At 42.0% G+C, this 27,745-nt stretch overlaps 1 protein-coding gene across 6 annotated transcripts in view; it reads right to left on the reverse strand.

Moving 5' to 3' along the window:
- LOC119178357 (uncharacterized) overlaps positions 1-27,485 on the reverse strand; it is a 63,337-nt gene extending 35,852 nt beyond the window's left edge. For 2 of the 6 annotated variants that reach the window (XM_075887401.1, XM_037429552.2), the window contains exons 1-8: positions 27,255-27,485; positions 26,602-26,724; positions 25,369-25,537; positions 23,225-23,351; positions 16,546-16,685; positions 7,700-7,868; positions 4,411-4,550; positions 744-864 (exon numbers count right to left, since the gene is read on the reverse strand). In XM_075887401.1, the coding sequence (XP_075743516.1) occupies positions 744-864; positions 4,411-4,550; positions 7,700-7,868; positions 16,546-16,685; positions 23,225-23,351; positions 25,369-25,429 (758 nt within the window). In that variant the 5' untranslated portion in view covers positions 25,430-25,537; positions 26,602-26,724; positions 27,255-27,485. Of the gene's footprint in view, positions 1-743; positions 865-4,410; positions 4,551-7,699; positions 7,869-16,545; positions 16,686-23,224; positions 23,352-25,368; positions 25,538-25,854; positions 25,916-26,601; positions 26,725-27,254 lie in introns of all 6 variants that reach the window. The other 4 variants (XM_075887398.1, XM_075887397.1, XM_075887399.1 and 1 more) reach the window with 4 other exon arrangements.
- Between the last annotated feature and the right edge of the window lie 260 nt (positions 27,486-27,745).

Below are 27,745 nucleotides of genomic sequence, written 5' to 3' on the forward strand. Positions count from 1 at the left end.
CACGTCGTAGCATCGTGCCCAGCTAATCCCGTCCCTCTCTCACCCCCTTTTCCTATCCCAACTAGAGAGGCTTGGGAGAAGCACCTGCTCGGCTGCTCTACCTTGGCTGCACAACGCTCCTTGGTGGAGCGCGCACGGGCAGCTTCCAGCTCCACTGGCGTCCCGGAATAGGGTCTTGCCACTCTAGCACGCGGATGGGCCACGTCGGCACTCTCTAATAGACTTTTTCTGAAATAAATGTTTTTTACCACCACCACCTAGCATTGCCTTTTCTATTCCGTTTCAGGCATAAGAACTTCACCATCACGCAGAATAAAAAATGGCGATAATTTTGTCCCACGGCATATTAACTTATCATTGCCTGATTAGGCTGAACGATAGTTAACCACTTTTTCATGAACACACAAACACACACACACACACACACACACACACACACACACACACACACATATATATATATATATATATATATATATATATATGAAGCCGAAACGTTAATGAAACCACAATTCGTACATGTGTCCTTCTTTTCAATCATCTGTTGTAACAGACCTATCAATCTTCATACCAAATATATATATATATATATATATATATATATATATATATATATATATATATATATATATATATATATATATATATATATATTTGTCATGTTGTGCTTCTGGGGTTATACACCTCGACAATTATTCACTTTTAGTGTTTTAAAATTTTTGTATTTACAAATCTTGGCTTACTTGCATTCGGTTAGCAGCCTTTTGGTTGCAAAAAGGTAGTCCGCAAGGTGTACCACTTTGATGTTTGTCGCACATCTTGTGAATTTAGTTACGTTCCAGAACTTGTAACTCTCAAGCACGTCTGCAAAAGAAAGAAATAAAAAAAAATTGAGATCAGCAACGCTCGTCTTGTCGCACTATAAACAGACTTCTTCAAGACAAAATATCTACCGCAGGCTTACAACTCTTCTTAGAAATAGTGTTCCTTACAAGTAAATCAACAGATTTGTGGGTGTGCAAAAAATTTATGAGTTTATTTATGGAAATTTCTTTTGACAGACGCAGTGGAACAACCTTTATGCATCGCTGATGCAGAAGACTTGCAATAAAATAGGAACACATCTGAATAGTTGAATGAATGAGGGTTTATATATGTTATATGTGGAAGAGAAAATTGTTTTGCGTGGCGTCATGGTTAGAGGAGATGATAAAAACAGCAGCGTTAAATAGTGGATACCATTTTATGACGGTCTATGGTGGGATCAAACTTGTGGACGCTGAAGTGAAGGGGTGACAGGCGCAGATTATAGAAATAGATAATTACACTTCAAATATTTTACTAAGTGCGAAAAAGTCTCAATGTGTCTTTTTGCAGAAGAAATAAGGGAAGTGTTATTGACACATAAATCATTCAATATCTGCTAACTGATGTAGTGCTTTTAACACGCGTACCGCTTTGGGGATTAGTTTGCTGTCATTCATTCCCCTCTGATACACTGCACAATATGGTTGTAGTTAGCCGAAGGGGAATATCGATGAAATAATGCTCTACCCACACGATACTTTGTGCAGCGATCGTTTTGGCACTTTGAATGATATCGTGACAAAATATTTCTTTCCTCAAATGCTAAGTAATAAACTTGCCAAATAAATTTTTTAGAACCTTGATGATGGCAGATAATATACAGCGTTTTTTTACATAGCGAATGTTTTTTTATAAATGTCCTATGAGACTAAATTTGTTTTACAACAGTAAGTGGAAGCCAATGGAGAAATATTTTCGATCTATTTGAAGAGACACCGATGTGAATAAATAAGACAAACTGAACGACTAGCTGTAGATTATGTACTTGAGGGCATGAGTTTATTTAGAAGCTTAAGTGCAGGCGGATTCAATATGTACACACTTTCCAGCAATCCATATATAGACTGTTGAACAACAATAGAGATAATAATCATTGATATTCAAGTCCCCTTTCGAAACTCGCTGTTCCAAGCGTGACAAACCTGACCACTCTTTTACATCCGATCAGATTATTGCACGTGACATGAAAGTGACGAGATTGGATGGTAGACGCTTTCTGGTCGGATCTTTTTTGTGAAAAGCGACAAGACATTATAGTTGTGCCAGTGAATCGCTTTGCCTATGCGTGTGGTGTTGGGTGCTTAGATCTGGGTGTTTCTTTGAGGCTATTCACAAAAAAATAAAATAACAAATAAAAATGCAACGCATCAACCTTTTACTTTTCTGCAAAGCATAATACTTGGGGACAACCACATGACTGCCCTTACAGAGAGTCGAAATATTTTCCCGAGTGTTTTTATATTTTCAAAAAAAAAAAAGAAACTGATCAGCAAGAGACATCGCTCAGTAAGAATAAGCTGTCTACTCGCCTATTTCGCTATCCTCAACAACTTCATTGAGGCGGTCACACTTTTGCTGCCTTAATTTATATTTCGTCAATTCCTTGTAGCCGGTAGTTCTACTCTTATGCAAATGTGCTGTGGCTATATTCGCGCATAGGGCACGTTGATATTTGGTATCAGCATTAACATACGGACATGAATATCGCTAACGACCTGCAGTTTCTGCGCTTTACAAAAATCAGGTATAGTGTAATGAGATCTCCAATACAACTTTCTAGTTGATTGATACGTATTGTTTAACGTTTCAAAACCACCATATGATTATGAGAGACGCCGTTGTAGATGGCTGCAACAAGTTCGACCACCCGTGGTTCTCTAACGTGCACCCTAATCTGAGCACACAGGCCTACAACATTTTCGCCTCCATCAATAGTGTAGCCGCCACAGCCGGAATCGATCCTTCGAGATGCGGGTCAGCAGCCGAGTACCTTAGCCACTAGACCACAGACGCGGGGCAAGAATTAGGATGTTAATCAACAAGCTCTTGTTAATAAGCGCGTCGATGATGTTCTGGCGATGATGTTCTGGCTGAGAAAACATATTTACGCTTTGACAGAGAGTAATATTTCCTTGTCCATTACACAAGCTGCTATTTAATCGTTACACTTAATGCTGCACTTTGGCCTATCATTCTAGTGCAAGTTAAGTTGACTGAAACTTAATGAGTATCCCGTCGAAAGATAGGCGTTGTGCGTGACTCAATCAAAGTGGTGTCACCTTGAAACATAAAATTGCTATTAGCGTTTCTTCTTAAAACTTTACCAAAGTTGTAGAAATCAAAATGTAAAAATGAACTTACTACAACCTATTTAATAACCTTGAATATCGGTGATACTGATGTATAAGCATGACATCTTTGATTTAATTAACCAACAAAAATGACCTCTTTAACACTTATGCAATAAAACTCATCTTCACTACGCACGTGTACTGATATATATATATATATATATATATATATATATATATATATATATATATATATATATATATATAAGGGAAAGAAGTGTATACCTAAGGGCTCGTTTTTCCGTGTTTTGTAACACAATATTAATGAGATATAACAGACAGTAATGCCAAGGAATGTACAGGGGAAGTTATTAAGATCAATGGAATGTAAATAAGAAGAAAGAAAAGTGGATGAAAAAATTACCAACTGTGAGCAGGAATCGAACCTACGACCTTCGAATTACGCGTTCGATGCTATATATATATATATATATATATATATATATATATATATATATATATATATATATATATATATATATATATATATATATATATATATATATATATATATATACGTAGGGGCGAAGGCAGAACTGCGTTTTTTTGGGGGGGGGGGGCGAGAAGGCACCTTTTTTACTTAAGAGGAGTGACACCGTCCTCATATCGTCAATTTCATCCCTGTACGCCAGTCCCCCCCCCCCTCAACGAAAAATATTTTGGTATGGATCGAGGGCACGGGCTTCGTGTGTTACCCCTGATTTTTACGCCTCTGATCACATGGGACAAGGCGTTCCTTTTACGTTCTTTTAATCTTGAAGATTGAAATAAAAAGTAAAACACGTCTAAATGACCAAAGTTGCTTTTTCGACTCTTTCTTTCTGAATAAACAATCATCATTGTTTCAATGAATTAATGTTTGTTTTCGTAAAACGTTACCCGATGCGTGGTACTAGATGCGACAGTGCAGTGAACGACGAGACTCACAAGTGTCATTAATAACAGACTCTGTTGAAAAAGCATAGACAAATTAAAATATCTCGCGTCAGAAAACACAACTATATCGTGCTATGCATTGTCTCCGAAAGTTTGCACAAGCAGGTTTCCCGCTGGCGCACCATATCTCTGCCCATGGGCTACCTGCTGTGCAAATTTAAAAGTATGCCTACTTTGAAAAGACCACGAATTTACAAGCGAGAAAAGGCGGAAGCCCAACAGCACTCTAGCGGAGATGAGATGGGGTTATACTGACTTCTAAGCAGTGTTTTGTTGTCTCTGCAAAGCAGTGCTTGCGCGGAATTCATCGAGTCCTCCATTTTGCTGATGGCGTCTTGCAGGACTTGCGGACAGGCATCGACTGTGCTCACCTGGTGGCAGCTCTTTCGTGTCTTCCTGGGTGCGGTTCATTCGGAACCATGAATGCACACAATCAAGAAGAAAATTCCAGGTCGACTTATGATAATAATTTCGGGCAAAACGGGAGGGATATCTAACAGTTAACAAAAAAAAGCAGTTCAAAATTTTTGTTCATTTTTTTTAAATTGGCCGTTTATGTTTTCACTTATTCAGGTATTCATTTGTTTGTATGACAATATACCGGTATCTACATTCAGATACTATCTGGGGTCTATTCATAAAACCTGTACGTGGAAGAGAGTACTGCACATTTCAGAATGACAATTTTGGGCCTTATGTGTAGAATCCAGATGCGCTACGTCTGCGTCTGAATATATTACGTACATTTAAATCGCGGTTATCTTTTACACCACAGTGCAATTTACAACACGGCAGTATAACTGCAATTTAAAAAATCGGTGAACCCTTCTGTGAATGAGCTCACATTTCGACAAAAGGACTTGTTTTCTTCAAGGCTGTAACTTTTATAGATTTGAAAAAACAAGCTCTTTTGTCGATACGTTAGTTCGAGCAAAGTGCTTCTGTTAATAGTGGTGCATTACAGGCTTCCATCTTCCCCTTACAGTCGTTTCAAGTTATGCATTGTATTACAGATTAAGAAATTCGTGTGAGCTTCATATAACAACCTTCCTCCTTTTCGTACATGAGTGGCACTGGCCGCAAGTGATGTTTCGCAGACACATTAAGCGTTAAGCGTCATTGAGTGGAACGTGCGCCCTCAAAACAGGCGTGGTGGAGACAAGAAGATAGGGTATGGGTATAAGAGCAAACGTTTATGTGTGTGGTGCTTTTTCCGCAGCCGTGAATCGGGCGACCTCGCATACGCCTCAGGAAGCGGCCACCCGTCACGAGCAGCAGCGGTGGTCGACCCAGGAGCACTTCGCAGTTTCGACGGCTTTGACAGCGTGAAACTGGCTTTACTTGTTCAATACTCTGTTCGATACTTTAATTCCTCGATACTCTGAAAATATGTCAAATTCGTGCTCTGTGACGATATCATCAGATAACTGCATTCTTGCCACTTCCTTAACTTACAAAAAGGAATGCAATAATAAAAAAAAGGCGGCATACATTTGAAATGTTGCATATCTGTAGCATTGATGCAAGTCCGTTATCGTGTTTTTTTTTTACGAAGTATCTTAAGTAGAACTTTCGCTTGTAGTACATGAATCCTAGTGCCAGAAGCAAAGTGCTGAACGAAACACATGGAAATGAGATTTAAAAAGCAATATTTAGCTCGTTACTTCTGAGTGAATATATATATATATATATATATATATATATATATATATATATATATATATATATATATATATATATATATATATATATATATATATATATATATATATATTTATATATATATATATATATATATATATATATGGTAAATTGTGTTTCTGCTTGGTTGCAACAAGCGCTTGTCAATGCGCGTTCTTCTCTCAGAAGTGGTCCAACTCGAATTACTCTGCACGCAGAGTAATCAAGAACACAACGAAGCATCGCCTGGTTCGAGCGTCACAACAAACTTAAAGAAATCTAGAAATAATCATCATCATTCCCTAGCTAAGTGCTAGCCACAACCTAGAGGCAACTTGATGAGTGTCCAGAGCATATTTTTTTCTCTCTTTTAAACATTGAGCCTAGTGTGCACTTTGCTCATTGTTTGCGTAACGCTTAAATTTTTTAAGCGTTTCATGTCACTTTTCCACTAAAATGTATTAAATAACAATATATTATGAGACCATTTCTTGCTCATAGGCTTGTTGAAAATTTTACTAACAAAATTACCACCAGCTGGTACCAGCTTGCCTTGCATTTTTATTCTTGCTAGGGCGAATTGAGAATACATCATTGAATCAGTGCTCTTTTTGCACGTATCGGGTGAAAGAATTACCAAAACTTTGTGCTAAAAACATAAAAACAGACTTGAGTTTGTGTCTAAGGGAGTGAAATTTTGTGATTATTTCTAATCATTTGAAATGGGAGAGAGAGAGAAACAAATTTTTTCCACGAATAATAAAGCCTATTGGTTGCCGCATATACCTGGATTGAAAAATGAATAAACAAGTGAACCTCGCTTTACTTTTTCAGTTTCGGCATAGTTTATTTCTTTTTAAGAAATGCGTATGTACTTAGCATGATATAAACAGCTGTTTTTACCGCGATAGTGTTAAAGAGCTCGTATCATTGATAGTCCGACGTCAGTGTGAATCTCGTTAATTGTTCGCACAAACTCATGATAAGTGGGACCGAAAAATTGAGAAAGATGCAAACAAAATAAACATTAAAACATTCCGAGTCTTAGTACAGATCAAACTCAGGTCTTTTCCATCGCGAGCGGGTGTTCTACCACACAGCGGCGCATCTGCTTGCGAATACAATCAAAATATTTTCCTCTGCTTTTAAATAGAGTGAAACTAACTTCCAGGCATTACAAACACGTGCGTCCTTTATACATACTTCTATATAAAGAACATGAATTATTACCTTAATATTGCTTGTTACAAGCGAAGATTGCCATCGGGTGTCAGAAATGGGATCATCATAAACACTTCAAATTTTGAAGCTTCCTAAAGGACCTGCGGCAACTAGGAGGAACGTGCAACGAATTTTGTTGGTCTTCCTGTGAGACACCGGGCTGTCTAACACGTGGTGACAAGTTCCAAATTCAGGAGATGCTCAGGCGGAACAATTGCTGGCCATGCAGGCCAGGCTAACCACGCCTCCTGCAACACCACTACCACCACCACCACCTTCATAGTTTAAAGCCGGTCACCTTCTACAAAATGCATACACGTTACTGCGCTCATTCTCTTATGGCCACGAAATAGTGCACAGCAAGTTGGAAAAAAATTTTATCCACTAAGTACTTGAAATGCGCAATATAGAGAGGATACCAACATCGCATTTAAGTCTTAGGACGAAGCTTAAGTGTCTCCGAATTTCTTTTTTTTTCGACTCTACGTCTGTGTTTAGCTGTTTACGTTTGCGACGGTTCGTATGAGACTTCAATAGTTACCACTGCAAATCAGCCACAATCTTGAATATTCAACATGCTACCTTAAGGCATCTAAGTAGCAGCAGTTGCCAATTGAACGTGCGGACATGTGAAGTTTACGTACCTGCATATAGCATCATATATCCGAGGTTTGAGAGTCTCATTTCTTGCAATCATCTTGCTCATTTTTGCCCGTATTTTGCTTATCTGTCTCTGAAGGCAGCGTCTGAGTTGTTTATACCAACATTTACTCTCAGTATTTTCTTCGTCCTTGGTAGTGTCCTCTTCATCAGCTGAAAGTCGGTGAGAAGAAAAACAAACGCTAGCTGCACTTTCAGTTTGAAGAACCTTAGTGGTATTTAGAACAACCGAAAAAAGTAATCTGTACAATCAAATAACAGTCAGCAAAAACAGAGTACATCACGCATACGTTCAAAGGAATATACCGGCAACGGCAAAGCGAGTATTTTATTGTGTATTGTTATCGTATATTCTAAGTGAGTTTACCTCCCTTTAAATGTTCATTCAGTGTGATATGTGCTGTTCGGCAAATCGTTCCATGTCTGTGTCGTCAACTCCTCAAAAGATACATTGAACGCCACCCAAAATGTGCAAAACTAAAAGCTTTCATTGCACGTTTTGTGTGTAAGGCGATTGCTCAGTGACATCGGACACTCACTCTTACTTGTGTTTATACAAGCATTACTGGTTGCCGCAATATCAACGTGTCTAAATATTCGGCTAGGAAAAGAGAGAGCGAGGATATTTAGTACAAAGCTGGAGAGCTCGGCCCAACATGTGTTTTTCTCGCCTGAAGCTGCGCACTGCAGAAGAGGAATGTAGACAAAAGTATAGAGCAATGGCTGAAAGGGTTAAAATAAAGATTCCGCTTATACGGAAGAGTGTAAGCGCAGTGTTGTGGCAGCTCTGAAACCATATGTGCAGTGTAGCATTACCAACGTGGGTACAGGCCCTCATCAACTGTGAGGCCTACGGGATCGCTTTATGCTGTCCCATAGTAGAGTACTAGTACTCTTAATGGTTACGAACTTCTTCTAAACAGACCAAGCTCTGTAAGTCGTTAAGCACTTTTCCTAACTCACTTAAAACTCTATTGATTTGGTGTGAGGAAACATGGCTTACCAATATAATTCAATATCGTCACATTTCGCGTGCGTAAAGTGCTTATTAATGATGAGGCTGGTAATTACGATCAATCATCAGAATAAAAAGCGGTTGCTGGTCAGGGACTACTAATAGACCTTGATGACCAGAGAGTTTGGTGAACGCCTGCCATATTGTAGATACAGTAAAAATAAACGAATAGCAAACGCATGAAACTGAGGGTTTAAAACACAGAAGAATTCTTATAAGGGTTTGTTTTGAATTTATGCACAATATTTGCATGTATACAGCAGCTGACTGTATGATAGTTACTGAAGACGATGACTGACAATTTTAATGGTAACCGTTTATTTTAGTGCAGAGATAAGGTTACAGGCCACGGTGTCTACAATGAAGGAGTGGTAACGCGGAAAACAGCGTTTGAAATTTTTTTAACAAAGATTTGGATCTGAAACGCGAAACAAGTCATTCACAGAGCAAATACTGCAAACAGTGCTAAGAAAACGCAATAACGAATTCACAGCGGCAGGGATGTGAGGCGTTATCTATCAAATTTCGCGAATGGTGGTATATGCCGAGTACACGTGCATGTTGCATGCGCCGTGACAAGACATGGGTTTTTTAATCCACACTAGCGCGGCTTCTCATATTCAATTTCTTTTACTTTCAATCAACATTCATTAAAACAGTTTGCCGAACAGTACATGATGTTTAGCATCAATCAAGAATTATGGTGCGCTTAAGAAAGAGCGTGCTCATTGCCCGAATCAGAAAACTAGTTAACGCATTATGAGGGTTGTCCCCCTGCCCGTGGGGCGGAGCGGATCTTGCGACTTCGAAACATAATATAATAATGTAAATCTCATTCATATTGCAAAAACTATGCTCAGGCCTGCAACTATAGTTCAGAGTGTTAAGTTTGCAATAAGGTGTAATCCCAAGTTCTGGATGGTTATTAACCTTCAAGGTAGACCACCAAAAGGAAGTTACAGCTTTTGCACAAAGGCGAAGCAATGAACGCGATAGCAAAAAACTACAAGGTGACAAGCCGTGTGGCAAGCATATCAAAACGTGCCCCGCGTTTCTCACGCACAAAAGACACTCGAAACCTACTCACATGTACAGATTAACACGAATTAGCGTCTCATTTGTTACTTCGCTGTGTCTGAAAAGCGCGTTCATAGCGTCTTGTCACCGCTTCTCTTTAACAGCGTACTTGCTGGACTTCCAGGCCGATTACCGCAAGAGTGTGACTTTCCCATAGGCATAGCGATTTATGCAGGTGACATCGCACTCTAGGTCAGTGGTCCGTCACACCATGGTCCACATCTTTGTGGTATATTGCAGTGAGCTCTAAATGCAACTTCAGAATACTTGGTGGAAATTGGCCTGCAGGTTTCACTTGTGAAGTCAGCTGTCATCGCGTATGATCCAAGGTAACGTGCTCCGAGGTAAAGCCTTAGCAGGCTTTACCTCGGATACACACTGATACAGTGGTTACACCAACATCGCTAACCTGGGTGTAATAATCGATGATCGCCTTTCTTGGCGCCCTGCTGTTAAAACTGTGAGGTGAAAAGTGCTGTCCCTGTTCAAGTATGTAGCCGCCATGACTGCAAGGGGTGAGGGCATTGATCAGAAGACGGCCCTACAGGTTTACCAATCAACTGTACTCTCTTGAGTGATGTATGCTTTGCCAGTCTTGAATGTGCCACCTGCTTTAATGTCCCAGCTGGAACGGGATCATCGTGTTGTCCTCCGAGTACTGTTTGGCTTACCTCGTGAAGCAGAATCCATCCCACTACTGACTGAAGCACACCAGTTGCCGCTAAAGCTGCAAGCTGACCAAAGAGCGCTACATCATATTGAGCGTCTGAACCGAGACCCACATGGCAAGACACTCCTTAACAGGTTGTCACAGCGCCCACTTTCTTGAATGGGTAAAATGGTGGCTTTGTTCATTATCTGCAATTCCAGCGAAACTATTCAGTTGCCAACATCGACAGAGCACAGGCCATGTACCTGCCCTACCCATATGTCAATTCCAGGAATACGCAAAAAGTGTGACCAACCTGTTTCGGAACTATACCAATTAGCCTGTTCACTTCTATTTGACAACTTTGAAGACTATGCAAAAGCATTTACGGACGCTTCTGTACGCAGCGATGGCTTGAGAGCTTCTGCAGCGTTCTACCCTTCAACCGATATCCGGCGGTTGTTTAAAATACCGCCCCCCTTATCGTCGGTGAAAGCCGTGCTAGCGGTGATTGATGTCGCCCTTAAGTACGTACAAGATGGGTTACCAGCATCGAAGGTTGTCATCCTCACCGACTCTCATGGTGCCCTTAGCGGACTCACCAGCAAGGAGACCGACAGCCCTATTCTGAGCAGCATCGTGGAATCAGTTAGTATGAGGCACCAGTTATTGGCGTGTTGCGTGTAGCGCAAATAATGCGGCTGATGTAGAGCGCGTAGCCAGTTCCCGACCCGTCATCTAGCGAAGCTGATAGGATCCGCGAAGGCAAACGCGGAAGACCCCGAGCACGGGAAAGAGAGGAGACTCCTTCGTTCGCACGGTTCACGAGCGGAGCCGTCGAGGTCACCCCCGTTCGGGACTAGAAGAGGAGAGCTCACTCAGAAGAGCGTCTGGCAAGAGGTAGGTCAGGCGCCATCGTCTGAGTTTAAGCCATTTTTTGCATGCTCACATGCTATTGAGAATGACGCGGGGAGGCAACCACTTGGCTGACGGAGACATAGTGGCGGCAGGGAGACGAGCATAGTAGGTAGTTATAGTGCTGGGTACCCAAGAGGCTTGCGTACGCAGGACGTTGGGGCGGTGGTATTGCGCATGCGCGAAACCCCACACAGAGGCGTGGCAAGATCGCTGGGGTGATGGGGCCATGCGTCCGCGCGGTCCACCTTCGCAAGAACTCAGGGTATCCGCACTGCGGATACTCTAGCCATCGAGTTAAAATAAGCTAAAGTGCGAGCACTTATAGCGATTACATGGTTTCAGCCAGATTTCCAAAGCTAGAATGGCCTGGAACATGGAAACTAAAAGGCATATGCCAGCCCCCGACCATCTGATTAGGTGGTGCCATCTAGCGTGGCCATAGTAAAACAGACAACCACAACTTTGTTATTGCAGAAACATTGTGCATTGTACATCTGGTGCAAAAACTGCGCAGCGACATTATTACAAATGAGTTACCTTTTTATTCATTTTCACCTCAAAAACATTACGCGTAAGCTAAAATGTTCATGACAGCGGTTGCACGAAGTGTCACAAGATGTCAACACTGTCGTTGCAGTAACCTTGTATTTTTCACTTCTTTGCGTATACCAGATTACTGTACACAATAAATAAGTGTCCTGATCACTATGTATGTTTAATTTAACATTTTAAATCATAAAAAGTCTTATATAATACTTACGCGACAAGACGCTATGGCTCTGTGGGCGCGTCTGAACTTCGTGCGGCTTGCGTTTACGTGCGTGCCACCGTGGCGCCAACTAAAAGGCATTCCGGTTGGGTATGGGTTGGGCACGCAACGCTCCAAGAGAATGCGTACCCAGCACTAAAACTCCCTAATGCGTACCCAGCACTAAAACTCCCTAATCTGCCCCACTGTACGTAATTACCGAGTGCTGTTAGGATGTCGGGGCGCCTCGCTGTCGCATGCACACCTGGTAAGCGCACGGAGCCAAACGGTATACTCACCACTCTTAGGGAGGCTTCTACGAAGCAACATTCAATGAGAGAGCTCATGGGGCTCTAGCGTGAGAACGGCTGCCGACAGAAGTCGGCCGACGGAGGCAGCACGGCCTGGCATGGGAGAGAGTCACACGCGCAGAACCTATCCCTTTGCGTGTTTTATTTGGTGACGTGGTTTTAACCAATGTAGTGCCTGTTATGAAGGTGTTTATGCAATTGGTTGTGATGATGCGAGTTCCAACATTTGATTGGTTTGTGTGAAGACTCTTTGTTCAACCGAGGGTTGAAAAGAGGATGTTTCAATCTGAAAGGAGAGCGGATGTCCGGGCTTGGACTCGCGTAGTAGCCTGAGGCTGCAATAAAGCGTCTCTTCACAGGACTACGGCTCTTCCTTCGCGCTGCCACCGTGCACTCGAGTCATCGAATGGACCCATTCCGAACCTCAAACATCTTCTCTCTTTAGCTAGTGTTGAAGCCAGTCGAGGAGGAGGAAATTAACTGAATCTATTAACAATATTCTGTCACATGGGGTATGCCTAGCTGCACAGTGGGTACCTTCGCACGTGGGTATAGCGGGCAATGAAGAAGCGGATCGCCTTTCTTCGTCGTGCAACCATGATGACTGTGACTGCCAGGAAATTCTATGTACGATGAACAACGCTCGTCTGCTTATACGCCGACACCTCCTAATGCAGCACCCAGACCAGCGTGTGGCGAATGGATCGTTCCCTCCCCGTGTTCATGGCTGTGGGTTGCCTCATAGTTCCCCAGCGCTGTTGTACAAACTAAGAGTAGGCTCTGTGCTGGTGCGTGAACAATTACACCGTCTTCGCGTGCGGACAGCTCATTGTGCACAGCTTCTGGCTCCTGCGAAACACTTGAGAATTTCGTAGTGCACTGTCCCACATTTTCTACGCAGTAGTCTTTGCTGATCAAGGAATAGAAATTCCTGAGACTCAAGTGCGCGACCCTAGACGGCTGCCTCTTTCCGAGTGGTAGTGCTTCCCGACGCGACCAGGCCCACCGAGCTCTCCTTACATTTATGAACCAAACCGGCTTGGCCACCCGTTTATAGACGGTCTTTTTTATTACACATTTTATTTTTTTATTTTAATTATTTTTCTTTTTTGCTCATACTTGTCGAAGTCTACGTCATCTTTTTTCTCTCTTCCTCATCTTCTTTCCCCTCTCTCCCATCCAATCTTTATTTCCTCTGATTCTTCTCTCCCCCCGAAAGAGTGAGCAGGCGTTGTGCCCCTCGAGGTGGCAGTTGCCAGCTTGCTCTCTCCCTCTTTCCTCTGCGTCCTTGTGTATCTGTGTATGCAAATCAAATAATAATAATTTGCAAATGGAGGCTGCGCAACGATTGCAACGACCTATGTACGCCCGATAACTACAGCAGAATCGTTCCGACAAAACTCAAAGGCTAGCCAAGACGTACTATTTTCCCCACTGAAGATAAGGGCACGCGATCGAGCCTACAAACCCTTATTCTCTACGCGGGCCAAAACACGCGTGAGAGATGAGAGCCAGCACACGCTCACTGCGTCATGTTGTATGCTAAAAACACATTAGCCCCCCCCCCCCCCCCCCGAGATATGCCCTCCCACAGCGGTAAGTGGTAGATATAAATAGCTTGCCGTTTGAACGTTCAAGGAGGTACCTCTCGGTGGCTCAGTGGTTAACGCCTCACAATCACGACGCGGAGGTACTACGTTCAATTCCACGCGCCGAAGTCCTTTAAATGCAAATCATTTCCTAGAGTACTTCGGCGACTTTAAGCGTATCTATCTATCTATCTATCTATCTATCTATCTATCTATCTATCTATCTATCTATCTATCTATCTATCTATCTATCTATCTATCTATCTATCTATCTATCTATCTATCTGCTTATGACATTTAGTTCTCCTGCCCGTTTCGATAATGGTATCAATACCAAACTTGGTATGGCAGTACATGAGTGTATGAAGAACATATTTTATTAGTCATGACATGAAAATCATAACATGAGTGTCATGTAACAACATGACAATATGCCACGCTCATGATGCGCTTGCGGCCGTTTCGCTAGCGTCACATATACCAAATTTGGTATAACTGTACGTAAATTAATGACGAAGGTATGCGACTGGTCCAAACATGACAATCATGAGATGCGTGTCATGTAAAAACAAGAATACATGCCCTGCTCATGAAGCGCTGGCAGCGGTTTCGCCAGCTTCACTTATACAAAATTCGGTATTACAGGACGTCAATGAATGACGAAGGTATAATACTGGTGCAATAATGATAAACACGAGATGCGTGTCATGTAACAACATGATTAGATGCTTCGCTCATGAAGTGCTCGTGGCCGTTTCGCCAGCTTCACAAGCACCAAACTCAGTATTACGCGACGCGAACGGACGACATAGGTAATTGACGCATCCAAACGTGATAATCACGACATGCGTGTCACGTAACAACATGATTACATGCTACACTGATGATGCGCTCACGGTAGTTTCCCTAGTTTTACAAATGCCAAATTTGGTATTACGTGACGCCAATGAATGACGAAGGTATGGGACTGGTGCAAGCTTGATAATCATGAGATGCGTGTCAAGTGAGAACATGTCTACATGCCACAGTCAAGACGCCAATACATTTCGACGTGACGCGGTGCGCGTGCTCACCGGCGTTCATTTCGCCGCGTCACGCTGGCGTTGCCACGCCAGGCGTTGGTCTTCCCATATACGCGCAGGCGCACGCCGCACTGCGCTGCTTTGGCGCATGCCTGTTTCAGCGCGTCTGGCGTCTCTCCGTCACGGAAAGAAGGAGACGCAGCGCGTCTGGGTAACGCATCAGCGCGAAATGCAGCCTGTCGCATTTCGCGCCGGTTGCCGTCGGGTCGCGCCTACGAACGGTGGTCGCGCCTGGCGTCAGACTATACAGTTCTGGCGTTTTGGAAACGTTGCGTCCCTCTACCCAGCGTGCACACGCGTCATCGCTACATTGGAGTATATTGAGCCCTTCATGATGCACTCGCGGCCATTTTGCTAGCTCCACATATTCCAAATTTCGTGTTACGTGACGTCAAAAAATGGCAAAATGTCTGACTGGTGCAAACATGATTATCCTGACATGCGTGTCATTTAAGAACATGACAACACACCACGCTCAGCATGCTCGCCGCCGTTTCGCTAGCTCCACGTATGCTAAATTTGGTATCACATGACGTGAATAGATGGCGGAGATAAACTACAGATCAAAACATGATAACAATGGCATGGAAGTCATGTACGGCATCATTCACCTCCACCTCGTAACGTTGTGCTGATTTTAATGTGACATATCAACGTTTCGCATTCGTGCTTCGCATATCATCGATTCCCACTGTACGTGGGGTCTGCCCATTTTTTTCTTCGATTTTTTTCTTTCTTGCAATTTCAAATATAGAGATACGTATACCTATGAGGTGCATGACATCGAGACCGATGTCGACGCGGACGCCGGCAACGAAATCCAGTCGAGAGTGTCCATATAATTGCTATCACATTAAAAAAAAATCCCGCTTAAACCGCGTATAACAGTCGCCAAGCATTCGGTTTCGAATAACTCTGCCGAGTGTCCGAGAAGGTTTATAGCAACCGGGGCTAGGTCTCCTATAACAGACTTTTGTTATTTCGCTTGTTAGGGTATATTAAAGCACAGATATTATATGTAGTTCAAAGATATCTTTCTTCCAGAATAGCCCCAGTACTATTAGGAAAGCTCTTTAAAAGTATTCCTATTTTGCGTGTTTAGGCATTAGCTGATCTGCTGGTCTGAGAAAGTGTATAATGAAAACATTGTGGCTAGTTTTTTTATTGGTGCTATGTAACAATTTGCGCCTTATGGCTGATGTTAACTTTAAAGTTTCAAACACGTGCGCTGAAGTAAGTTTTAAAGATGTATACCATATATTTAGTGTTATAAATAGGCGTTGCACGGCACCTGCATGTGGCTTCATCATTTTTTTTTGCGCAACATCTCGTTGTCGAAACGAAATGGACACAAATGCGAACAGATTAGCAATGACATTTTTCTAATGCATAACGTTTTACGAGTAGCTCTATAGCGTGACATTGATATGAACATACTTACTGTCAGAGTTCCTGAAGCTAGTCGTTGTACAAGCGTCTTCAAGGGTTCTGGTATACTGCGTCTGCATGGCCAGCAAGGCTGCTTCAGAGTCGACGCAGGTAACAAGGTCCTCTTTGCAAGGATGCACCGTATTGTTTTCCCTGAAGTTTGCAAAATGTAGAGGCATTTTACGGGTGAATAAACACAACAATTCCTTGTACATAGCAGCAATAACCTGCACAGTTTTCAAGCATGGTGAAAGGAATGGTAAGCCTGTTCGTATTTTACAAGTCTTGCATCCAATTGTGGGATGCTTCGCCCTATCTTAAGCCTGAAGGACCCTTTCGTTCGAGATATTTTTACTGTCCCCAATATTTCTGGGTTGTAAGTCACATCTACAGCTTCACTGACACTATTACTTTTAATGTTAATGTTATGCTTGGGACAAGCTCGCAGAAGTGATTTGTCGTTCAGCGCTTAGGCCCAATGTTAAGGTCACTGCAAAAGTAGCCAAGTTAAGGATCAGACGGCAGCATTATTCTTGTCCAGTGACAGTGCCGCTGTGAAGGGTAGTTTGCTTTGTTAGTCTATATTTCCTTGAAGGTCTTGAAGAAGAAAATACAAAATGACATAACATAATGAAATAGAATCGTGCTGACCCCACGCTATATGCAAGTGCATGACACAGCCACTGTACTATGTCTATTCCACTCGCTTCTTTCGCCTCTGTTATTAACGTTGCCTACGCCACAAAAAGTTTTATTTGAGGCTCAGTACCTAGTCCCACGTTCTCTTATATATACTGCAAAATGATTACTCCGAGGTTGGAGTAGAACACTTGTTCTGTAGCGTCCCCCCTTTTTGGAGCAATTTTCGCTCAGGCTCGCCGACAGAATCGCGTGGCGCCGGCGAAGTACTTTTTACTGGCATTTTCCTCCGGCTGGCCGGAGTGATTACGTGGCACCTCCGGAGCATTTCTCACAGGTTTTTCACTCCGGCTATCCGGAGCTTTTGTGTGGTACCTCCAGAGTATTTTACGAATGTACTTACTTCGTCCATACAGAATTTCAGTGAGGTGAATCAGTACTTTTTCAAAATGGTTGTTTCACTGTTAATTTATTGTATGCTGATCGTTTCCCGCATTGTTTAGCTGAAGGAAATCCCAATTCTCATGCAAGTACTCCAGAATTACTCTGTATTCTTTTACACAGATCTTAAGCAGATGAAATTCAAGAAAACACTCGAGTTATTATATTTAATTTATTCAAAATAGGCTGCCATTTCCGGATGAATACCAAATGTGTAGAAAAAAGAGATGAAAACAAAGAAACATGCGAAAACCCACCAAAAACAAAGCACAATGAGACAGATCCCATGAAATCAACAGCACTCAAGTTTGAAACACAGCGCCTCAAAATGAAGCCCATTATGCTGCGAAACGACGCACGACAAACAAAGAAAGCGCGGCCACCAAGAACAACTCTTCATCATCCCCAAAGGACAATCCGTCAGATTCATTGACGACGCAACCATTGAGCTGATTGGTTCCTGCATATTTAGCAAAAAAAAAATTAATGATACATGAGAACTGCAAATCATGCGAGAGGCACGGAAACTGAGAGTACTGAAGCCACAGACACTCAATGAACCCTATACAGTGTATGAGCCTACGAAAAGAAACAACTTTTAAACGGACCACGCACAAACACCCACAGGCAAAGACGAATAGAGTGTTCAATATAAAGAAGTACATCCGATGTAATCTGTTATGAGACAGCTGCATCATGATAAAAACACACCCCCTGACGCGAACAAAGTTTGAAACTGGCCAAAGTTTTCTATATATTTCTAAATCAATAGTTCTACCTTTGCTGGAACATTCACAAGAAATTTTTTACTAAAATGATCCTATTCTGGTAATCTCGTAAATGCCATCAGAAATGCCCCTTCCGACAATTTCCTAATTTTATCAAATAATAATTCTGATTATTTTAGTCCAATTTTAGTGCGTGCCCATCTTCATACTTCTAGCAAAGTGGACCCTTACACTTTGCATGATTGCAGTCTGTGTTTAAAAAAAGCCTAACTTCATCTTCTTTGGAAAATAATTTTCGAGGCAAGTTGGCACTGTTTTTTATAATCGCACTGCCCGCTCTGCTCCGATACTCGTCGTTGTGTACATTTTTAAAGTAGTTATTGAATGAGTATGTACTTCAATACGAAAAGCTTCAAGCACAAAATAAGGAAAAGTTCAACACAATGTAATAAAGGAAATAAGCTATAAAAGGCCAAAAACATTACGCCACCTGAGCCAACTGCATTTTCACAGAAATAAGGAAAGGCCGACCAGTTTACTCGACCTAAAGATCCGTACGAACATTCGGGGACCACAGAAAGTGATACGCGGGGTAGCGTCACGACGTGACAGTGCCTCCTCCTTGAAATTTTAAATGCGAAGCATTTCTTAGTAAAGTTCAGCGACTATGAGCGTATCTATCTATCTATCTATCTATCTATCTATCTATCTATCTATCTATCTATCTATCTATCTATCTATCTATCTATCTATCTATCTATCTATCTATCTATCTATCTATCTATCTATCTATCTATCTATCTATCTATCTATCTATCTATCTATCTATCTATCTATCTATCTATCTATCTATCTATCTATCTATCTATCTATCTATCTATCTATCTATCTATCTATCTATCTATCTATCTATCTATCTATCTATCTATCTATCTATCTATCTATCTATCTATTTAGCTGCTTACGTCTGGGTGCTCCTTTAACTTGGCGTGAACCAAAATTAGCATGGGAGAGTAAGATGGCTTGACAATTATGAAGCGCTAGTCAAAACATGAATAATGTCGCACTCCCGTCGCGTACGTCGTCAAACACTTCCCGTCAGACAGTGGTACATGCCCACGCGCGAGTACGTGCCACTGGTGTGCCGGTATGTGCCACACATAATTGACACTTAGTATCTGCCCAGGAACGACGAGAACACACATGGCCAACGTTAACGCGTGAGCTTCAAGCAATACCCGACATCAGTGGCGTCGACTCAACGAAGGCATAGTATACATGTCAGTGTTAAAAAAAAGCTGGCGTAGGCAGAGTTGACCCCCAGACGAATGCAAATAATAAATTTCAGGCTCCCAGCATGAATCTAAACCAAGAATTCTGCGTTGCAACGATTTATTTTACCACAGAGCTACACCAGATGTAGTAACTACTTTTCAAATAGACGCTAATATTCGTGAAACGTCAATAGTGACTGCAGTGCTGCCTACTCAATTTTATAAACATCACATATGTACTCCTTTGATACAGCCGTCACCTCGGGTGAACGTCAATTGTGGTTAGTTGCCATGCACTGAAGTTGATTTTGTAGCAGTGTCCAGAACCAGTATCCTCTGAAGCATCGGGGCTTCATATGAGCTTCTGGTGTTGCTAATACGCATATGCCAGTTGGAGTCATTTCGCAATTGCAAACAACTGGTTATATAAACATCTGCAACTCTTCAGTATATGTCTGTGCGTGAAACATTTTATATTTAGCGTCATTTCATGGCATGTTGCTCAAAAAAAAAAAGTGCAATACGGTGGCCTTCCTGCAGCATGCTTCGCATAACGTTGATTCTCAAGTCCGTGGGATCTGCCGATATTTTTCTTTTCTCCATTTCTGCTCACAGGCCAGCGTTGTTCCATCGCCCAGGTTAAAACCACTCTTAAAAGTGTTTGCACTCCTTTTTCTCGCAAAACAAAAACTGCATTCACAGCCACTGCAGCATGACTGAAAAGAGAAAAAAAAATGCTGCAGCAGGATAGTAATCTCTCCCATAATGAACACAGAAAATACGGCTAGTAACCTTCTCCGTTCTCTTTTCTTTCTCCACAATATCCATCCGTCTTGGAATGCTGAGTCGGGCTGTCATATGCGCTAACTTCATTACCCCCCCCCCCCCCGTCCCCGATTCCACTGAAACGTCCTGCGCCGCACGACTTGTCCTGCCAAACAACTCCAATTCTTTTTTTTCTTTTGCATTCCTTGCCCCCAGTATCTTCAGTTTTTTTCACCCCTCCCTTTCTTTTTCTTAAAGCACTACATCACCCAATGAGTCCAGTATACGTCTACATTAATACCTCAGATACCACTTATCCAACCGAAATAACTTTTTCACCAGTATGAGTGCGTGTATGCGTTCTAAACATCAGGGCTGAGCTCATTGCTCTACCTCAATTCACTACATTTAAAAAGTATTAACACTTATTTCAGTTTTTCATGCTTTGTTAGTTCAGCTTACATATTCTATCAAAATACCTTTTACGCAGTGGTAGACCTATACCTGGCGGTCATTGATATGGAAAGCCGACAAATGTTACTGCTTATGTGTACCGACAACAACAAAAATATATTTTAACCAGTTAGGCTTGCCTATAACAATTATTACCATTTGATGGAATCAACCTAAAACTGTGATATTGTTTAATGGTGCATATTTCATCAGTGCTCCAATTATCACAGTGACTTGATTCAATTTACTGAAGCTATTATGGCGTAAGTGCTGCACAAAATGGGACGAGGGCAAGAAAGTGAACAGCAAGCACTCGTGGTGTTCACGTTCTTTATCTGGTGCTTCTCTACGCTATGTTGGCACCATAATGAATCAGTACCAACTCGCTCACCTCTCTACCAAAGTTATGTTAGAAAACGTGATCCATAAAAATGCACTATTGGAATTCCATGGACCTTTCACTGACGTCTTGTAAAATTAGCCTGTATTGATCACATGTTTAGTTTATCAACCCAACATTATCTAATTTAAACACTACTTGACAAGAATAACACAGGTAATTCAAGGAGAGCTCACTCACCATTTTTTCGCTGCACCAGCTACCGCCGGGTCTCCAAACACTAGCGAGATCAGAATATGTCGTTCGCTGCCAGGAACTATCAAACGATTACGTTTCACACAACTACCTTCTGTCGTTGATAACCTTCGTTGCGGCTTGTCGCTTGTGATATCCACAAGGCGTTTAAAACGATTCCTTTTGCTCCAACGTAGCCGAACGCTTCGCACAATCTTTACTGTACCGGCTCTATCTGCTACATGATGGTTTGTGAGGAACGGCCTCTCGGCGGTGGGGCTGCCTACGTCACTCCTCGAACAGCCAATGAATGCCGCTGAGCGATGAGCCGAAGCAATTGGGGAGCGTCCACCGGAGCACAAGGACTGTGCCGGAGCATTTTCGGAGCCGTCACGAGAGCCTAATCAGGGGACATGCCCCGTTTTCCTCCGGTTTCCTTCATCCGGCGCCCACCGGAGGAAAACGGCGGAAAACGAATGTATTTGCTCCGGTACAATTCGTATTGAAAGACGCCACCGAAGCAGAGCGGGGGCATCATTCCCCGATTCCTTCTAGCTGAATATGTTTTTATTTACAATGTACTTATAGTGAGCTACTAAAGTGAATCGGCGTTTTGCGTAGCAACGTGTCTTCTGGTCCAAAAAAATAATACCCCGTCTACAACAGCTCTGATGTTTCAGGAGTGACACGCACATGTTTGGTATAAGTGGTGCGATACGGTACTGGGTGATTCTAGGAGTGATCGAGCATGCATGTTTGGTAGATAATGTTGTTTTCTCCGTTTTCTTGCACGTGATTTGAGCGCGCTCAAATTGCACAGAAATAACATTGTACTTTCAAATAAAAAAAAGAAAATGCTCCTAATGCGCCAAAGATACTTAAAGGTGAACGTGACGAATATTTAGGGCCTATGTATTATTCTCAATAAGATTATCAGCAGCGCTGGTCGCTCGTGCAGTAATGTAATGTATTAACAGTTTCACCTCAAAAGTTTCAATGAATTCAGTAGGTAGCAAAACACGGCTATATTGGAATGCAAACAGTAAGGACATCTTTGAACATAAAATGAATATTAAGCAGTCGAAAACGAAGAGTTTTTATTCGGCTGTTTGTTAGCTGCAAATATGAATGAAAGTAATGAAGGGTTGAAGGCGGCCCTGTATTCCGCTGCAGTAACGCTATGGTAACACAAATTATACCTGTAATGTAAATACAACTACCTTCACAAGGATTCCGCCCATCTGCCCGCCGGCCAACTTCCTCTAGAGCAGCAGATGGATGCGCACCTGCTCCTCTATAGCTGCCACCTGGCGGAGGATGCTAGGCTAGCTTTGCTCTTGACTGAGCCCATTGTGGAGGCCTACCATGCGAGTAATCTGGGATGCGGGCGAAGAATAGGTGACATGGCATGGCTGCTGCCCAAATGAATGTTTTGCACGTGCCTCGAGCTGCTATGGGTGTCCTTCATGTCTCTCACAAGCGGCTTGAAGTTACAGGCGCTGCACCGAGTTGAAGCTCATTTCGTGCTACACCATTTTCTAACCAACTTTGCTGAGAATGAACTCCATCAATGTTTGCTTAATGGTCATGGCACCATGATTGCTAGGTTAATCAGAAATCTTGCCTTCTCGCCAGTATATATTATATAGAAGATAAGATACATAAGGCGTAACTTGTTGTAGATACAACTATTCACATTTGTGTGTTATCTCACCAAATGGCATCATCGACGTTACGAACGTTGTTGTTAAATCACCTTCACGATTCACCAAAACCATGGTAAAGAATACCAGTCCATATAAGATCAAATTCACCTACTTGCACAAGTCTTTCAAGGCGCTCCCGTTGCTTGAACGTTGTTCTAGTGCGTTGTGTAGATTGTCCACAATGTTACCGTAGCACTCCCGGGCTTTCTTCAAGTCGCATGCTTCGGCGGAAACCAGCACTGCAACATTAAAAAAAAATCATACGTTAAGACAAACACTGTATTTGATATATATATATATATATATATATATATATATATATATATATATATATATATATATATATATATATATATATATATATATATGAATCATCTCTTTTTGCATGTACATATTGTAATAATGATTACGTATTAGACGAAGAGACGAGCACAACACATTAGAAGTCACAAACAAAAACCAGCGGTAATGTAAATAGACCTTAATCTACCTTCCAAGTAATGTACATTTGCAAAGCTATTTGTTATGACTTTAGCGATTGTGAAACTGGAAGTTCGTTATTACCACAATAACAAGTAATCTGCAGCTACACCCAATACAAAGTGAGTAGGCAAAGGCTATACGTCTCAAATGAAGACGTAGACCTATGTATACAGTCTACGCCTTAATGAATGATGGCCTAAACTGTATGCTGTGTTAAGCAATTGTTACGAAATTAACGGCATGTTGAGCTTCTAGTCAACCAAAACATCAAGTGACCACTAAGCAGTGCTACCAACACAAGTGGGTCGTATACAAACCACCACAATAGCGTTGCTACCACGACATAGCAGGGCCGTACTACGCTGAAATTACGGCTTCACCATCAAGCTAACCATAGTCGTTGTAATCATTACTGCTTTCAGCAAAGAGGCCAAGTAACGTTGCAGCAGCACACCCTGAAGGCTATGACCATTAAAAAAAATCGTGTCAAATAAAACGTCTGCTACATTTCTGTTTCGCTGGGACAAAGTGAGCTTTTTTCTAGCAAATGCAAAACCAGGGGAAATCCCTCGCTAGAAACTAGCATGCGTGATACAATTGAAAAATGGAAAATAGTTACTCGTGCTGCTTACTAAAATTTGAGCTCATAAAAAGGATGAGCACAAAAAAAATATCATGTCCTCAAAATTCACTAAACGAGGCATAAACAGGAAGATTTATTGAACGATAGAGAACTGATTGCGTGTGACTCTACGAGATTGTACCTTTCGTGGACCGTGAATCAGTTCAATTAGAGATAAAAAAAACTGGAAGTATACTGAGTTAGCTCGGAACTGCAAATTAGTTCATTATATTCGATATTCACTGTAACAGTAAAGATCAACTCTAACAAGCCTGCATGGAATCTAGCATGCGCAGTAATTCGACACCGAACGTATAATGGTCGAATAACCCGCTATATACGAGGTGGTGTTTAACTGTTTCCTAGTGGCATTTCAAACTGCTTAAACAAACAAGTGCGCAGTTTTTATTCGTTTGTACTGTATGCTAAACTTTCTTTCCGCTTTGTAAAACATAAATTGAAGATAATGTGGTTGTAAACTGCCCCTAAATTATTTTTATGTGCCTATTTTTTATGCTACGTTTCCAGTTTTTGGCCTCGCGCGAACCAAATACATCCTCGTTAGAGTAGGTAAGGCTCTTGGACTTTCAGTTTTGTCATACAACGAATAAGCTTCACTAAACTGAAGCGTGTTCAACGAATGCTTTTGAGGTGCAGCTCTATGAAATACATAGACAAAGAAACACATAGTGGGTGTGACGAACGCAAAAGTTTCACTATGAACTGATTTGCCCAAACCAACGTTCTAATAGACCAAGAAAAGTTTGTACTTGGTACTGCGTAGCTAACATTTACCTATATCAGGCTTCGTTATGATGACGTTCAAATGTACAGGTAAAGAAAATCAGCTCACTGTAGAGGCACGATACTCGACAAGAATACGTATTTGACGGGCAAGAGCCCACGTAGAAACATGACTACATATTTGAAAATGTTTTAACGACATCGACTGAGAAAGCTTCTCGAGGTTAATTACTTGTCTTGTTTTCAGTACGACTTTTAAATAGAACATTTTAATTTCCTTTTTTTTTATCAACGAACAAAAATGACATGCTTCAAATAAGAAATAATTAGACGTTGTTCAGGTTATATGTTTTTGACGGCAATCAGTAAAGTGTATGAAGCATTAAATATAAAGTATTTACACTTACCTTCATACTGGATAACGAATAGGATGATAATCTCTTGGCATCGCAGGAAACGTCTTTCCATGGTTAACGTGATTGTGAGTTCCCGATTTCACTGATTTTCAAAGGCAGATAGAAAACAATGTTCCGAGCGTAGTATTATGAACTGGTCATTTAGAAGGCCTCTGTTTGCCTAGGGTGAAAATTCGATGTTCTATTCAGCAAATTGCACCCCTGGTTTGAGATAGCTATTATTAAAGTCAGCAAAATACGAGAACAAATACCTATGATTTGGAAAACTACAATAATCAAAGCCTCTCAGTTACCTTTACTTCTAACATTCTTGCCTTATAGTTATTTCACGCTTGGCAAATAAATGTTTGACGTAACGATAGCATAATATATTAATTTATTTGCGAGGTTTAACGTCCCAAAACCACCATATAACTATGAGAGACGCCAGCATATTATATCGGGCACGCCATCTGCTGAAGAGACTAAAATTCCCACCTGAGTGCCTGAGAGGTGTTCTTGGCCACTTTTCGCCCTGCTTTCGCGGCCCCACAGATCACTAAGAGAAGACAAATCCAGCATGTTCAAAAGGTAATATAATTTAGTTTCTTCTTTGTGATAAGATGAGGCATTACATATATGCTTACTGCTGCAGAGGTGTGTCTAGTCAATGGGGCTGGCGTACAATACTTTTTGTCAGCTTTGGAATCGCAGCTGTACATGTGTCGCTATCCATGCGAGAGACACTGTTTTCGGAACCTTGTTAAGCTTGACACATCAAAGCGTGAAACTTCACTTTTCAATACAAACAGGCCACGGCATCGTCTTTCAGTCGTTACCTGGGCATTGTGGTATTACCGGAAAGGATTCTACACATCATGCGGCTCGCACGTCACATAAGCGAGTGCACAGCGTTCCCATTCCGCTTTCAAGAGAGGATGCGGCGAGGCAGATTCATCAACTGGCCCGCAGTCTCACACTGACTAAGTGGAACACAGCAAGCATACGACGTACAAGACTACATGAACTTGGCTCCTAAATACAGCCCCGGCCTCCACCAGGCCTTTATCGACGTCAAGCTTCGCTTCTCTAGCGCCTTTGGCAGGAAGTTGTTTTTACGAAAGCTTATACCTTGTTAATCGAAATGACTGACAGTTCGACATGTGATATTTGCGGCACCAATAAAAATATCAAACACCTGCTGTGCCACTGTTCTCGATTTGCCTCAGAGAGACAAGTACTTGCCAATGCAATGCGGCGACTGGATGATGGGCCTCTTTCTGTGCAGGTGCTGTCAGAGCACCGTCCACATTTAGAAGCCTAGAGTTTTAGAGGCTGAGTTATCTGCTGTGTACATTTTCTGCAGCTCTGGAAAGCAGATAATATAATTATCAGCGCTGATTACACTCTGCTGTACTTTCAACCAAAGTAATGAATAACCAGGCGTTAATTCTCGAACAATAGTCTAGGTTCACGTATGACGCCCTTTTTATTAAGTGGTGTGCATCAAACAAACCGCTGGTACGTTCACACTCTAAAAGACAATCCAGGGCAAGCACCCAGGCCCATAGGTTGCTTAAGTGTAGTCTAAACTGGTGCTGAGAGCAATTTTGTTTTCGGTCTCTCTTCGTGATACGATAAGCTTAAGTTCCGAAAAGCATCAGGGCAAGGAAATGCCCACAATGCACATGACCAGAAAAGTTTTTTTGCTATTCAGTTAAATTATAGCGTTGGTAAACATAAAATTCGCCGTGGCGCACGCTGCAATAAAATTTTTAGCGGCTGTATACACACCTGTCTATCACCCTGTTTGGCGTATCGATAGTGAAACAGGTTGGCCAACAACAAGTTATACACTCGTGATAAAAACAATTTTTTTGAAAGCATGCCTTTCTTACCCCTCGTCTCGTATTCCTCTAGGATGAAGTCAGCATTTGTGCAACGCAATGCGATTACATGACCGTAAAGACCTCCAGGCTACTCTTGCTGTCGCCGTTAGCGCGGGGATGTTTTGAGCACTATTTTGCACAGCGAACTCGTGCAATCGTGAGTTAAAGTGTGGAGCTGTTTTCCGTGTGTTGCCGGCGCGAGACAAACGCGGGAACGTCCAAAGTATAACGCATCCTGGTTGTCGGAATTGTCGTAATCAGTGCGGAAGTGTCTTCCTCGCCTACTTCCTTTCCTACATCCGTCGCTGCGGAGCCCCGTTTACGAGTTGTTCAATACTCGCTTGTCTGCGAGTATTATTTCAGGCAGTAAGATTGTTTTCAAGACCATTGAAAAATCCCTACCACGTGGTCAATTTCACCCTTTATTTTGTGTTATAGGAGGCAGGGGAGTAGCCAGAATTTTTTTGCACCGAGGGGGGGGGGGGGTGGAGGCGGATATC

Source organism: Rhipicephalus microplus, chromosome 1 (assembly GCF_043290135.1).
Source record: "Rhipicephalus microplus isolate Deutch F79 chromosome 1, USDA_Rmic, whole genome shotgun sequence".
Taxonomy (NCBI): domain Eukaryota; kingdom Metazoa; phylum Arthropoda; class Arachnida; order Ixodida; family Ixodidae; genus Rhipicephalus; species Rhipicephalus microplus.